Source organism: Camellia sinensis, chromosome 3 (assembly GCF_055761805.1).
Source record: "Camellia sinensis isolate YWXY chromosome 3, ASM5576180v1, whole genome shotgun sequence".
In the NCBI taxonomy this organism is placed as follows: Eukaryota; Viridiplantae; Streptophyta; class Magnoliopsida; order Ericales; family Theaceae; genus Camellia; species Camellia sinensis.
In genome coordinates, this window is record NC_138963.1 from 168,256,062 (window position 1) to 168,272,527 (window position 16,466).

The window sequence follows — 16,466 nt, forward strand, 5'->3', positions numbered from 1 at the left end:
TGCCTTCAATGAAATAAAATAAGAATTTATCAGATATAAGGAAGGTACAGTGACTCCCTACAAATAAGGAGTTACTGTAGCAATACTTATATTTGGGGGGTTGGATAGGAGAACTGTTGGGATGTGTTTTGACAGAAAAACACCTTACTTTGAGTAAGGAGGTATTATAAGGGAAGAGATGAGTATGCACTTATATATACACTTAATTAAAAAGCAATACTTGTATCTAAGACATAATGTAAGTATAAAAAAATAGCAATAATAATAATTAAAAGTACGAATGTTAAAATGTTTATCTTCTCTTATCATATTTTATCTATCAAAAATATTAGAGATCCCAAAAATTTTACTATATATCTCACGTGGGTGTGAGACGTACATGGGACCCATATTCATGTGAGACATTTAGTAGAAATTTTGATAGAATTTTTGAGATTTCTAACATTATTCTTTGTCTATTATCATCTGCAATACATATTAATTGATATTAATGACATTCATTTATAGATTGCAACATAAAAATGCATAATAAAAAACCAAACAATATCATCCTTCTCTATGAAATCCCATTTTCACTCTCTCTTAGAAACCTTAACCACTTTCTCTTTTTTTACTCTTTAGAGAGGAGAGGGTGGTGTATTTAACCTTCCTTTTCCTCTCCTCTCCTCTCCTCTCCGTTTCTTCTCCTGTAGTTTCTATCACTATATTAGTCACTACCACTCATCTTGTCTCTGTCATCGACTTGCCGCTGAGGAAGTTTTCAAATCTAGACTCAAATTTGATTCACAACCGAGATCTGATACAGTTAAACACGTTATTATACGTTAACCAACCATTTCAGATCTAGAATATTTTATTTTGTAATGTATAGGCGAGAATTAAGATATCAAAGCTACCAATTGCGATGATGAACAGATTGTGAAAGTGATTGATATTGTTTGTTTGGTGGTGATTATTATTATTAAGGGAAATTTTTTTTTTAAAAAAAAAAAACCTAGGGTTTCGTGTATTTTTCAACTTAAACCCCATAGTTTTAATTTTGACAAATTAAACCCTGGAGTTTCTTCTGTGTTTCAATGTGAACCTTCTGTCTATATCCGTTTGATTGAATTAACAGAATCTGGGTAAAATTCTCAGATTCAGGCACACATGTTCAAACACTTGCATCTCCGTTGCCGTAACTCCGTTTCATCTCATTTTTCCGTCGTTGGATTCACCTCATTGCCTAGTTTTCATTTCATCCCTCATACGTCTTGTTCCACCTCTTTTTGTGTGCCGTTGAAACTCCAAAAGTTGGCAAAAAATTAAGATTTTTTCTCTTTGGGCGAAATTTTCAAATTCAAACACACATGTTTAACCACTTGTATCCCCTTCATAGTAACTCCGTTTTGCCTCATTTTTGCGTCTTTGGATTCACCTCATGGCCTAGTTTTCGTTCCACCCCTCATAAGCCTTGTTCCATCTCTTTTTGCATATTGTTGGAACTCCAAAAGTGAGCCAAAAATAAGATTTTTCTCTCTTTAGGCAAAATTTTCATGTTCAAATCCACATATTCAAGCACTTATATCTCTTTCGTTGTAACTCTATTTTGCTTCATTTTTGCATTGTTGAATTTACCTCATGGCCTAGTTTTCTTTCTACCCCTAATACGCCTTGTTCCACCTCTTTTTGCGTGTTGTTGGAGTTTTGAAAGTTGGACAAAAATAAAATTTCTCTCTCTCTCTCTCTCTTTATTTTTCTCTCTTTCGTCTATCTTATATCTCCATATTTCTTCCTTCCTCATTCCTTTCCACAATTATTCTCTTTTTTCCTCTTCCTTCATGGCCCTTCCCCCACTATTATGCTTCTTTCCGTTCTTGTAAGTCATATACATTCATACTCGAAGACATTGCCACCATCGGAGGTTTGGTGGGCACTACAAGCTCAGTAGAAGGGCCATGAAGGAAAAGAAAAAAAGAGAATAATTGTGGAAAGAAAGTAGGAAGGAAGAAGTATGGAGATAGAAAATAGATGAGGGAAAAAAAGAAAAAAATTTATTTTTTGCCAAATTTTGAAACTTTGACGGCATACAAAAAGAGGTGGCATAAGGCGCATGAGGGGTGAAATAAAAACTAAGCCATGAGGTGAATCCAACAAAGCAAAAATGAGGCAAAACGGAGTTACGATGAGGGAGATACAAGTGCTTGATTATATGAATTTGAACATGAAAATTTTGCCTAAAGAAAGAAAAATCTTATTTTTGGCCAACTTTCAGAGCTCCGATAGTATGCAAAAAGAGGTGGAACAAGACTTATGAGGGGTGAAACGAAAACTAGGCCATGAGGTGAATCCAAAGACGCAAAAATGAGGCAAAACGGAGTTATGACGAAGGAGATACAAGTGCTTGAACATGTGTGTTTGAATTTGAAAATTTTGCCAAAAGAGAGAAAAATCTTATATTTTGCCAGCTTTCAGAGCTCCAACAGCACACAAAAAGAGGTGGAACAAGGCATATGAGAAATAGAATGAAAACTAAGCAACGAGGTGAATTCAACGGCGCAAAAATAAGGCAAAACGGAGTTACGACGAGAGAGATACAAGTGTTTGAATATATGTGCTTAACTCTGAGAATTTTACCTAGATTTTGTTAATTCAATCAAACAGATATAGACGGAGGGTTCACATTGAAACATGGAAAAAACTTCAGGTTTTAATTTGTCAAAATTGAAACAATGGGGTTTAAGTTGAAAAACAAGCGAAGCTCTGGGTTTTTTTTGTAATTTTCCCTTATTATTATTACTATTATTTTGTGTTGCAACAATATTTTCTCTATGTAGAGGTTTTCTCTTTTTATGGAGGTTTTTTTCTCCCTAAGCGAAGGGTTTTTTTTTTTTTTTCCTCTCTACGCGGAACTCGTATCCTCCATACATGGATGTTCTTTTTATCTCTTTTGGGATCTATTTTGTATTTTGATATACTTTACTGGATGATTTATTGTCAAATATGCAATATATTAAACCTTGTGCTTTTCCATAAAAAAAAATAAAAATTAGAATACCCACTCTAATCTTCATGAAAAAATCATTCGAAAAAGTTAATACAAAGACATCTACAAAATTTTAAATATGTCGTTAATAAATGTATTTTTAGAAACAAAATCAATAAAGGTTATTTTTTTAGACAAACATTTTGATCACAAAATCATACTAATTCATTATTAAATGTCTAATTTCACCGGTAATAAGTACAATTATATTTTTGATAATTAAGATATTTTATTCTTAAAAAGTGATTTCGCTTCTAAATTTTTGCCTATAATCCTTAATTTATTATAGTGATAATTAATATCCAACCAATATCTTTTTGTAACATTTGATTTTTAGTTTGATCCCGGACAATTGCTTAAGTGATTACGGAAAGGACATTTAAATGTCAAAGTGGGTGAGATTTTGAGCTAACTAGTAATATATTAACCGCTATCTTGTGAAATAAAAAAAACATTTTATTTATAGTTTTTGGCAAACTCGTGTCTTGTTTACACAAAAATTATATTTTTAGTTTTTTTCATTATAAACATAAATAACATTATTGTGACAATAGTGAAAATTCAACTCTATCCAAGGAGGTTCCGCGTAGCTCTTTTTTAGTCAGAAAAAACAACGTTTTTTAAAAGGGTCACGCTCTGTCTTTATGTTTGATTATTTTTTTATTTTAATTTAAAAAAAAAAATCACTTTATCTTTTATATTTCAAGTTTTTTAATTTATTTTTAAAATTAATTTATGTTTAAAATTAAATAGAAAATAATACATTAATAGTTATGTATTATAAAAATATTTTATTATATATAACTCACACTACAGATAAATTCAAATTCTAATATAATAAGGTGACATTTTTTATTTAATTTTGAATAAAAATTAGATTTAAAATTAAATTGAAGAAAAATTTGAAATATAAAACATCAAAATGAGAAAAAAAAATTCCAAAGCCACGTTAAGAAAATAACCAAATATAAAAGGGATGGAATGTAATTTATTCTTTTTAAAAATATCTTCTTTACCTTTCTAAAAGAAATATCTTCTTTGCAATGCAAATTAATGTGACGGAGACAATTGTTGAAAGATAATGGATAATCGACTTGTCTTTTTCTTTTCTTTTTAAATATTTTTTATTAATTAATTTATTTATACAGATCCCACTTTATTTATAAAAATGTCGTGACATCCTCCACGTGTCCTTTGTTCGAAATGGTCGACAAGGTAGCTTAATATTATCTTTGGCCAAAATTTGAGAAGGGGTCTTCTATATTTAAATAATATTTTTTATTTGTAGCCATTTTATTTAAAATTCATTATTTTTGCACATCTATTTTTTGGGACATTCAGATAAGAAAAAAAAATTATTTATTTATTTGTATTTGGACAAGTAATGTTTTTATTTTATTTTTATTATTTCAATATAAAAGAAATCATCTTTATCTATTAAATACCTGAAAAATAAGAAAACAATCGACATAATACATTTTGGGATTCATTATTTGTCAAAAAAAATTACGTGAACTGTACCCTATAATTACTTAATAATTTTGTCACTTTGTTAGTGTTTAAAGAGAAACACATCACACAAAATTATCGACAAAGAATCAAACTTCCATTCAATCCGCTCTTTTATGGAAAAGTCTAGTTTATACAATTACAAGCTCACTTTGAATTTATTTTGATAATTTAAATTATTCAATTTATAAGGCATGTGAAATAGGGGTAATTATTTAGTATTTTCGGAGTATGGACACGTGGTGCTTTATAAGATTTTGATTGGTAGAGAGGGATAGGAGCCCACGATTTATATTGGAAATAGAGGAACAACATGAGACTAAGTAATTAGTGATTGACTTGAAATATGATCACGTAGTGTTCCTGAATTATTAAATAATTTCCCTTGAAACAGATCATTCATACAAAAAAAATAATAATAATAATAATTAACTTGAGTATTCCTTTTGGGACTAGGATTGTATTGGCTATAAAAGAGAGGCACCCCCATGGGTCTAAGGTATGCTTTTGATACTCAAGCTTGTGAGTTTAGTACTTGATTTATCTTTGAGAGATATACTGACTTGATCGTCGGAGTGCCCCCGGGTGGTCGAAACCACCGCGGGATTCTTATATTTCTGTTACAGGTCAGTCAGGTGCCATCTATTCTGCCAGTGCTCTCCAGCTGGTTACTAAGCGGGCAGTGTGGTCGGAAAATCACTCACACAGGAGCCCACGATTTATATTGGAAATAGAGGAACAACATGAGACTAAGTAATTAGTGATTGACTTGAAATATGATCACGTAGTGTTCCTGAATTATTAAATAATTTCCCTTGAAACAGATCATTCATACAAAAAAAAATAATAATAATAATAATTAACTTGATCGAATTACATTTCCCTTCAAAAACATGAAGAAAAATACCACAATGTTCATTCCTACAAGGTGCACATCCCAAAAAAAAATAAATTATAATAAAAGTTATGAATTTAGTGATGAAAATTATGATATGTAAAGGGGCATACCAAACACATTCTTATGAGATGCATCAAGTTTTATTTAAAATATATATATATATATATATTTATACAAATACAAATAGATTATGTTTCTGGTATTGTGATATTATTTATTTAGATAATACTGATACTGTAATATGGTCAATGGAGGATGGGTCGGACTGATCTACGTGTTCTACAAATCTGCTAACCTTCGTCTTCTTACTACGTGACTGCAAAAGGTCTGGTAGGAAGGCACCGAGATTGGGGTGGTTTCTCCTCGTTGACCCTCTAGTGATCAAATTAGATTGGAAGTGATCGAGAGAGTAATTAGAGAGAGAGAGAGAGAGAGAGAGAGAGAGAGAGAGAGAGAGAGAGAAAGAGAGAGTATTCCTTGTTAATGTTCTTCTGAGCTTCCTTATATCTTTTTCTCCATCATTTCCTTATCTATTCAAGTTGTCTTATTGGCTAAAAGTCTAGGGTCTACTTGTCGTTGGCCATGGCAATTTCACTATACCCAGGGACGAGAGGTCTTATTGCATTTAATGCCATAACATCCTCATTTAATGCCCGATGCTTGGGCTCAATAACTCTACAGAATCTTTGTCTGCCACGTGGCTAGCTCCTTGCCTACCAGATGTCTAAGTGTCAAAGGGTCTAGACCAATGTGGGTTTCTTGGTGGGCCTACTGTTGAGTTTCACCCACTAAACTGTAACTAAATGCCTACTTGGGCCGTCCAAGACAGTTGTGGGTTGGGCTATCTTGGGCCATGTGGCCATGCCCATCGAACACTATGGTATGCAAATTATGACATTTGTAGACTACAAATGTCATAATTTGCATACCATAGCATTTTCCAAATAAATAATCTCACAATACTAAAAATATATAAATATCATAACTCAAAAAGCTATTGAATTATTTATAACCAAAATAATGTTATAAGTATTATTAGAATGGGTAATAACTAACCTCCCATTATCATAACCAAAGTGCATATAATCCAGATTTTTTTCATTTTGTTTTTTTGTTTTTTGTGTATAAATAATGAATAATGCTAAGGATACTAACAGTCTTATTAAAACACTCATAAATTGATGTGGTTCATCATATTCAAATTTGTGAGTATATTAGTAATATTGTTAATAAATATATTAATATTTGATACTTCCTCTGTCCCAAAATATTAATTCTTTATTCTCTTTTCATTATGTCAAAATATTAGTCATTTTTTCAAAAATTAATGAATAAAATAATATGAATTTTCTATTTTACCATTCTTTTAAATTTATTAATATTACAAAAAGTATAATTATGATAATTAATATTTTTAAAAAATATATTATCAAAAAATAATAAATTTAAAAATTAATATTTTTAAAATATAATAATTATACTATTAAAAAAATTAATTTTTTTAAAAATAAACTATTATTTTAGGACCGCAAGAGAAAATAATTTGATATAAATTAAACGATTTTAGATGAAAAGGTGAAGTGGAGGGAAGCTTCTTGATTCGTAGTCGTAGGGAAAATACCCGGACACCTCCAACATTCGCGGCAGTCGACTATAAAAAAACACCATTTCACACGCTCCTCTTTCCCATCTCTTTTTCTCAAACGCTTCGACTCTGCTCTCCTCTCTACTTCTCCAAACCACAAGATCTAATATCTAATTTCAGATCTGTGAAATTTGCTCATCTAGAAGGATCGTCATGGTAGGGACAGTAGAAGCTGAATCAGTGTCGGTGCTATCCAACGCCGGAAAGATCGAGCTGTTGTCGAAGGGCTTCGATCCCACGGCCGTCCCTGCGGAACCGTTGCCTCCGGTTGTGGCTTCCAACGGAGAGAAAAAGGAGGAGAGAGAGATTGTTCTAGGGAGGAACGTGCACACTACGTGCCTCACCATCACGGAGCCTGATGCGGACGATGAGTCCACCGGCGATATGGAGGCCTTCATGGCCAGTATCTTGGCTAGGTATCGCAAAACCCTCATTGAGAGGACCAAATATCATTTAGGTAAGCCATCAACTGGTTTCTTTTTCTTTTTTTTTTCATTTTTTTTTAATGCTCTGTTTGGTTGCCGAGAAAATGGAGGCAAACTTCAGAAATAGGTGTAGGAAAAAGATATGAACCGTGTTATTTTCAGTAATAGTTGCCTCACCTAAGCCAGAGTTGGCTAAAATATCATAATTGTGACAATTCAATCCATAAGCGCAATGGAGGATAGATCTCTCATTTGTGAAATTGAACATTTGCATTGATTTTTATTTATTTATTGCCGGACATTTTGTTCTAGACAGTTTGAACAACCTACTTCTATTATTTCTTGGGTTTCTTTTGTGATTATGAATTTACTTTTTTGGACTACTTGATGAACGAGGAAACCGTTTAAACTCAAAAAACCTTTTAGCAGTTAATTGGATGTGAAGTGCATTATTGGAAAATTTAAAAATGCGACATTGTTCACACGATATAGAATGTAAACTTTATGTAATACAATCAAGGTTCTGAAAAACGGTTGCGATCACTATAACGGTGGCGGTGGCGCGGTTGCGGGATGTAAAAGCCGTAGCGTAACGGTTGCGGTAGCCGGAACTGTGAATTTTTTTATTTTTCGCACAATTTGAAAAAAACTTACCGATACGTATATTTTTTTTATATGATTATATTTATTGGGTTTAAAATAAATATTGATCAATTTTTGTAAATTTTTAAGTATAATCCAATATATTTCATATTTTTAATTACTATAAACTGAGTTTTTTACATTTTATTTTAATAATTAATGACTTTATATTATACAAAAAATCAATCACTAACTATTATATATAAGATAAATAATGACAAAAGTAAGAGAATATATACATATTTTAACCAAGCCAAATAGATAATGACCACACTTATTATTATTATTATTATTATTATTATTATTATTATTATTATTATTATTATTATTATTATTTTCAAACAATATATAGATAGAGACACACAAACAAAATGGTTGAGTGATAGCAGTTGAATAGAATATCATAGGTTTTACAGTTTTAACAAATCAATAATATGTTCTTCATCTTCCCTCTTCTCTCTCTATCTCTTGCTCCTCCATTTTCTTTCTTTATCTTTCCTCTTCTCTCTATCCCTCTTCTCCCATTCTCAGCTTTTTTTTGTGTGTTTTTTAGAAAGAAACAGTTCGGAACCGTTACGTAACTGTTTGAATAATGTATAGAGAGGTAGAATAGATTGTATGTATTCATATGGTTAGGGGCTCCTTATATAGGAGACGATTTACAAATTGTAATGATGAAAATCTAAAGCACTAACATTGCACTATACATAAAGTATAAACCACTAACATAAAGCTAACACACTAAGCTAACACACTAACAGCCCCCCTCAAACTCAAGGAGGATAGGCACTAGCCAACTTGAGTTTGGAGAGAGTCACAAAACAGAAAAATAAACTGATAAATAAAACAGGATAGGAGACACGGTATGGTCGTGTCAGACCGATGTAGCAGACAGTTTATGGGGTCATGTCGGACCGTTGTGGCAGACAGTTTACGGGGTCATGTCGGACCGTTGTAGCAGACACTGTGTGGTCGTGTCAGACCGATGTAGAAGACAGTTTATGGGGTCATGTCGGACCGATGTAGCAGGACAGTTTACGGGGTCATGTCGGACCGGTGTAGCAGACAGTTTACGAGGTCATGTCGGACCGATGTAGCAGCTGACCGGAATCAATGTCGGGACAGTTTATGGGGTCATGTCGGACCGTTGTAGCAGACACTGTGTGGTCGTGTCAGACCGTTGTTGAAGACAGTTTATGGGTCATGTTGGACCGATTGTAGCAGACAGTTTATGGGGTCATGTCGGACCGTTGTGGCAGAATTGTGGTGGTGCACCAAGGGGGCGACTTAGGGAGTGCGCCATGAGCAACTTATACATGATACTGTGTATAACCCCCCCTCAAACTCAAATAGGTGTGAAGATAGAAACCTATTTAAGGTTGAAACAAAGGGATTGATAAAGCTGACTGGTGTAGAAGACACTGTATGAGTGTGTAGACAGGCTGCCCAAAAGATATACATGGATGTAGATATCGAGCCCTCAAAAGGCGTGCCCTCAAAAGGTGTGCCCGCACCCTCAAAAGGCGTGCCATCAAAAGGCGTGCCCGAATGCATCAAAAGGCGTGCCATGAAAAGGCGTGCCAGTTTGTCGGCGAGAAGAGGCGCGCGATGCGCGTGGCTGCCTCGGCTATTTAACCAAGACAGAGCTGAGGCAGAGGCGAAGACAAACAATTGGCGAAAATCCTCTGAAAAACTCTTTGGTTTGCTGAGAAGGTTTTGCTGAGAAGATAATCTGTAACACTCTCTATAACACTCTGTGGCCCAGAAAAAATGGCTTCGTCGTCCCGTGGGCTGCTCACTCTCTTTCCCGATCTCAACGAGGCCACAGGAGAGAGAACTGGTGCGGTGTCCCGTGAACCTCAACCAAACACCACTGGGTTTGCGCCGTTGAACTTTCCGATGCAGTCGGTGGAGCAAAAAATGGCAGTGCAAACGGATGTGGAGGCTAATCAGTATACTCTGAAGGCATGTGTGGAGTCCATGACGGCGGTTACAAATCTGTCGCACCGGCTGCAGAGTAGGACAAATGAGGTGCAGCAATTAAACTCCCAGCTGGCTCTGCTCCAACGCATGTATAAGGATGCGCGAGCAGAGATAAGCGTGCTAAGGGCAGAAAACAAGGAGCTGAAGCGGAAGGCCACCGTGATGTTCCGATTTGGAGGGCCGCCATATGCTGCAGTGGAGGAGCAGGGAGTAGTGATCGTGCCTAGTGGAGTGGGAAACACGGAGGCAACACCGGCAAGGGCCGCCCAGGACGGAGGCAAAAAGAAGAGACCGGCGGCAGAGTAGAGAAGGGATGTCGGTGTGTGGCCGTCTGCAGAAAAGAAAACAAAGCCGTTGTTGTGGGTGTTGGATTTGCGTTTTTTTTTTTTTTTTTTTTTTTTTTTTTTTTTGCTGTAAAATTCTGATCGGGATTGATCCCCTGGCATGAAGAAATAACAAGTTTGTGGAATGAAAAACGAGTTGGTTGTGAAAGTTTTTTTTTTTTTTTTTTTTTTTTTTTTTTTTTTTTTTTTTTGGTGTTAAGAATAAGAAGAATAATAAAAATAAAAATAATAAAAAATGTATTAATGGGGAAAGCAGGTGCGCTGGTGGGTGGAATAAAGGAAGGCAAAAGAAGAATATGATTAAAGGGGGTATGGGGGAGAGAAAAAAAGGGACCAGAGAGAGAGAGGGAATGTGGGTGACCAGTCTGTGGCGCGCATGCCGTGTGTAAAGTGTGGGTGTAGTGAGTGGTGTCGGCCATGTGCAGGCGTGTGATGAGTGTCTGTGTGCTCAATGAGGAATAGGTTGCTGCCGTGTGTCTGTGTATGCTGTGTGGGCTGTGGCAGTGTGCCTGAGTATGGTTCTGTGAGGTGCCGAAAGAGAGAGAGGAAGAGGGTGTGATGCATGGGTCTGTGAGGTGCCGAAAGAGAGAGAGGAAGAGGGTTTGACTGGCGATTCAGTTAGTGGGGGAGGTCTGTTTAAGCCCTTCCAACCGAAAGGCGATGACAAGAGTCATGTCTCTGAAACCTCTCCAGTATTACAAGCCAATCCTGCAGCGTTGTCTAGGTCGCTTGACTTCCATGAAAGCTCATAAGTGGGTAGCTTGAAGACTTCTTAACTTGCATTGTGGTGGCAACGGAAGTGTTGGGTTCTGTTAGTCCATTCAAACTACTGCAACTTTGTTCTTTGTCAGACCACATCGGTTCACCAAACTCAGAGGAGAGCAAAGGGAAAGAGAGAGAGGAAGAGGGTTTGACTGGGTGGCCCCCTCAAAGAGAGAGAGAGATCAGTTTGAGGGAGAGAGCCTTGGTGGTGGTTCCGGATTGAATCAGCCGCAGTTATGGGCCGATCTCGTCGTTTGTGAGAGATCAGTTTGAGGGAGAGAGCCTTGGTGGTGGTTCCGGATTGAATCAGCCGCAGTTATGGGCCGATCTCGTCGTTTGTGTCGGCGCCGCAGCCGGTGTCGGGAGCGACGTTTGGGACGAAGAAGTCGAGTATGGCTCCGGCGAGCGTGAGCTCTCCAATGGTGTATCTGTGTCTCCTTCTCCCTAACCCAAACTGCCGAGAGAGAGAGAGGTTGGTTCAGTCATTCCGAGAGCAAGCTCGAGTGGGTGTTGCTGGGTTGCCTCCGAGAGAGAGAGGTCTGTAAGAACAGTTGCTGGCGTGTCGGGAACAAGTTGCTTCGGTGGGTGTATTGCCGTGTCGGCACCTGTCTGTGAAGAGAATGTGGTGCCATGGCTCAAGATCGTCCTGTCTGTCTCTCTTTCAGGGAGTATGTTGCCGCCGTTGATGGCGAAGAACTCGAAGCTATGTGTAGAAAATTCCAGCGGACTAGGTTGAGGTCCGGCGGGCGGCCAAGGCGAGGTTGCCGCCCGCCGGTGAAGCGAAATTACTAGATTCTTAACCTAGCTCTGATACCATGTTTGAATAATGTATAGAGAGGTAGAATAGATTGTATGTATTCATATGGTTAGGGGCTCCTTATATAGGAGACGATTTACAAATTGTAATGATGAAAATCTAAAGCACTAACATTGCACTATACATAAAGTATAAACCACTAACATAAAGCTAACACACTAAGCTAACACACTAACACGATGCGTAATAGGCCGTTACGGCACCGTTACAACCGCTACTGCTAACACACCTGTGAATCTCAATCACACTGCAAAAGCGGCCGTAACGGGTGGCGGTAACCACCAAAACCGTTACGTAACGGCGTTACGTAACAGTTGCGGCCGCTTTTTAAAACCTTGAATACAATAGATTATGAATCAATAGTACCAAAAGACTGGATTTTGATTTTATGTGAATTAGGTTGGTTATGTTTATCTGAATTTAGTCACCCACGTTAGGTAAAAAAACCCTTTTGCAGATTTGTAAGCTTGATGTTAATGTGGTTTTATTTTAAATGTTGTATGTTTGTTGTTGGTTAGAACTTTTGAAATTTTCAGCTTATTTGTTTTTTTCAACTTATTTTAACATTTTCTACTGACTTGTAGCAAAAAATAGTAACACTGCTTTTTATGATTATTATTATTAACAATTTTTTAGTCATAATTGCAACATGGGGCATATGAATCTCCTGTTTAGTTTTTTCATTGGTGTAAATGTATCACCAAATTCACAGCTTGTCAAGGATCAGATGCCGGTGTATATCCAAATTTTTGTCCAATAAACTGCATCATAATATTCAATCTCAATGTAAGGCAAGACATTAGAACTAGGGACATTCATATGTACTCAGCACATTTTTTGTAGATACAATTAATAAAAAGTATTTATGAGACACATGTTCAGAAACTCGTATCCAATTTTTCTGTTTACGCCTCTGATCTATACTTGTACAAATTTGGGGGCTATTGCTTGATGCAATTGTGAAAGCTGAGGCATGGGCCATGAGAACATGAGTTTGAGTATGAGTGCAGCCCACACCTCTAACTAAACCCTTATTGGTGCCAGGAACACTGGTCAGTTTACAGCATTTGAGTTTGAGGAATTGTAGTTCCGATATCCTCTTGTCATTTGTTACGGAGTGGATTGCACTAGCTATATGAGATCCTCAATATCAAGCATTGTTTATTCTTATATTCACTACATAAATGCTATAGCCTATATGTCACCTTTTTTATCCCCTTCTTGTTTGTATGTTACCATTTGATTTTCACATGCTTACCTTCCAAAAAACAGGTATTTTTTTTGTCATTGTTTTGTATCACAGGAAGCCTATTTGGATACTCATCGTGGTTCTTGTTTGGAAATGATATGAACAGTATAAAAATAAATAAATAAAGGCGATATATAGCATTGCTCTAGTTACTATATAAAGCTTCCACATATTAACCTTGGTCTTCTCTAATATTAGTTCTGCTTTTTAGATACATATTGTAGATACATTTTGTTGCTTTTATATACCTGTATAAGTTTATTAGAAGTTGCACGTTGTGTAGTCCATGGCCTTGTAGATTTGTACAACTGGTCAGTACTTCTGAAGTCCTTTCTCAATTCCTACCTGAAATATATTGGTTTCTTATGGCTTTTTGTTGATAAATTATGTTGCAGGTTACCCATATAATCTGGACTTTGATTATGGTGCTCTAGCACAGTTGCAGCATTTCTCCATAAACAACCTTGGCGATCCATTTATTGAAAGCAACTATGGTGTTCATTCAAGACAATTTGAAGTGGGTGTTTTGGATTGGTTTGCCCGTCTATGGGAAATAGAGAAGAGCGAATACTGGGGATACATTACAAACTGTGGCACAGAAGGCAATCTTCATGGAATCCTGGTTGGGTTAGTATATCCTAGCTTTGTTTCTCATTTTTGGAGAACTGTCTGCCTGTTTAAGAATTGTTATAGCATATGCATAATTTGATTGTGCAGGAGAGAAGTGTTTCCAGATGGAATTTTGTATGCATCGCGAGAATCACATTACTCTGTCTTCAAAGCAGCACGGATGTACAGAATGGAATGCGTTAAGGTTGGCACTTTTGTCACTGGGGAGATTAATTGTGCAGATTTCAAAGCAAAGCTACTCTCTAACAAGGACAAACCAGCCATAATTAATGTGAACATAGGTAGCTACTCTCTCGCTCTCTCTCTCTCTCTCTCACACACACACACACACACAAACGGATACATGAAGACATGCACATTCATGGCTATTGAAGCCCATGTCTACACCATTAACATCTCCGTAAATTAATCAATTAGGCCTAGCCTAGTTGGCCACCAAGACTTTCCTAAAGTCCATGGGTTTAACTCTCCTTAGGGGAGTTGAATTAAGGGGGCAACCATTTGGTGCTTTGCAAAGGGTGGGGAGGCTAACTCCCATAGGTACTAATCTAACAATTAACAATTGACTTTTGCTGATCAAAAAAAAAAAAAACTTCTCCATAAATTGATTCACATCTCGTTGTATTGCAGGTACTACTGTCAAAGGAGCGGTTGATGATCTTGATCTTGTTATACAGACCCTTGAAGAATGTGGATTCTCACATGATCGATTCTACATCCATTGTGATGGAGCTCTATTTGGACTCATGATGCCATTTGTCAAACGTGTAAGTTATTTGCTTTTGTTTCCGCTTCTCATATCCTGTTCATGTGAAAGGCTTTTGGGCCCATGAATTTGAGTTTTCAAGGAGATCTATCTGGAATCTCTGGGCACATAGCTTCTATAGGCTATATTATACTTTCCCCAAAATCACAATGTATCACATTACACAGTAGAGTAGAGAAGTTTCTAGTCATATCTTTTTATAGCCATTACCAAGAAAGGTCGAGGAATGTCCAAGTATATCGCGCACACTAAATCTTACTAATGGTGATTTAGAAAACTGGTGATCCCAATTGTATGAACTTCACTGAGAACCTTCCTGGTAATTTTATTTTGATCCTCATTTGTTTCTTCCTAGCTTGCCAGATCATTTGATTAGTAGTTCAAAAAAAAAAGGTTATGGTCCTAATTCATGGCTTGCTTATTGAGGATGGGAACATGTATTTAATTAGCTGTCTCTTCGTAATAGGTTTATCTCCCAACTCTGTCCCTCTTTTGAGTCTTCTTGTAATCAATCTAATCTTTTACACAATTTAATACACCACATTATAGGATTATGTTGGTTCTTAGTTTCCTTCTCTAGCTGCTTACACTTTGTTGATGGATTGATGAACAGGCTCCCAAGGTAAGCTTCAAGAAGCCCATTGGAAGTGTGAGTGTTTCTGGCCACAAGTTTGTGGGATGTCCAATGCCATGCGGTGTCCAGTTGACAAGGATTGAGCACATTAATGCCCTATCGAGGAATGTCGAGTACCTCGCTTCAAGGGATGCCACAATCATGGGAAGCCGGAACGGCCACGCTCCCATCTTTTTGTGGTACACCCTGAACAGAAAAGGTTACAAGGGGTTCCAGAAAGAAGTCCAGAAGTGCCTCAGAAATGCTCACTATTTGAAAGACAGCCTTAGGGAAGCAGGTATTAGTGCCATGTTGAATGAGCTTAGTAGCACGGTTGTGTTTGAGCGACCTCTAGATGAGGAGTTTGTTCGGCGGTGGCAACTTGCATGCGAGGGTAATATGGCTCATGTTATTGTGATGCCTAATGTCACCATTGAGAAGCTGGATGAATTCTTGAATGAATTAGTTCAGAAGCGCTCGATTTGGTATGAAGATGAGAAAGTTAGACCTCCTTGTCTTGCAGCTGATATAGGGAGTAAGAATTGTGTTTGTGCTCTTCATAAGTGATATCTATTGGGGTTTAGGGTTTAGTGCAACTGCTATTTGTTGGTTCTACTATTATTTCTGTAGCAGAACAATAAGTTCACCAGTGATCTCTTCAATTTGATATGCATTTTTCTCAATATCCAAATCTAGTTATCTTTGCAATTTGTTGAGTGTTATCAATGAAATTCTTCTTTACAATAGAAGAAAATATAACTAATGTTCTTTAAAATAAAATAAAAAAAGGAAAAAGGAAAAAAAATCTGATATAATATAACAAATTACTGGTTTAAATTTCTGACATTCATCATCTTGTTGATTGATGCTCAATAGATGACACATCTCTGAGCTGCAATTGATTTGTGTTACTGGAATTATTTGCAAATTGTATCATTTAGTTTGTGTTCATTTCTGATCTCATTTGCCCATTACTAGTATACAACCGGATTTTGCCTTGTTATGACGCGGGGCGGGTGATAAAATATTCAAGTGACCAAATTTTCCCATTCAAAAAATTTGTCTTACAAAAATGCATAACAAAATTATTCTTCGATATGTATCGTCATTGGATGAACACAGAATTTTTTGACTTAATTCTGCTATAATCGCTGATTA

At 36.4% G+C, this 16,466-nt stretch overlaps 1 protein-coding gene across 1 annotated transcript; it reads left to right on the plus strand.

Moving 5' to 3' along the window:
- Positions 1–6,977: 6,977 nt before the first annotated feature.
- On the plus strand, positions 6,978–15,991 carry EMB1075 (Pyridoxal phosphate (PLP)-dependent transferases superfamily protein). Its single transcript, XM_028201167.2, has 5 exons — positions 6,978–7,534; positions 13,695–13,926; positions 14,017–14,210; positions 14,560–14,696; positions 15,309–15,991. The coding sequence occupies exons 1-5, from the start codon at positions 7,231–7,233 to the stop codon at positions 15,873–15,875; spliced, it is 1,434 nt and encodes a 477-aa protein (XP_028056968.1). The 5' UTR covers positions 6,978–7,230; the 3' UTR covers positions 15,876–15,991.
- The last annotated feature ends 475 nt before the right edge of the window (positions 15,992–16,466 follow it).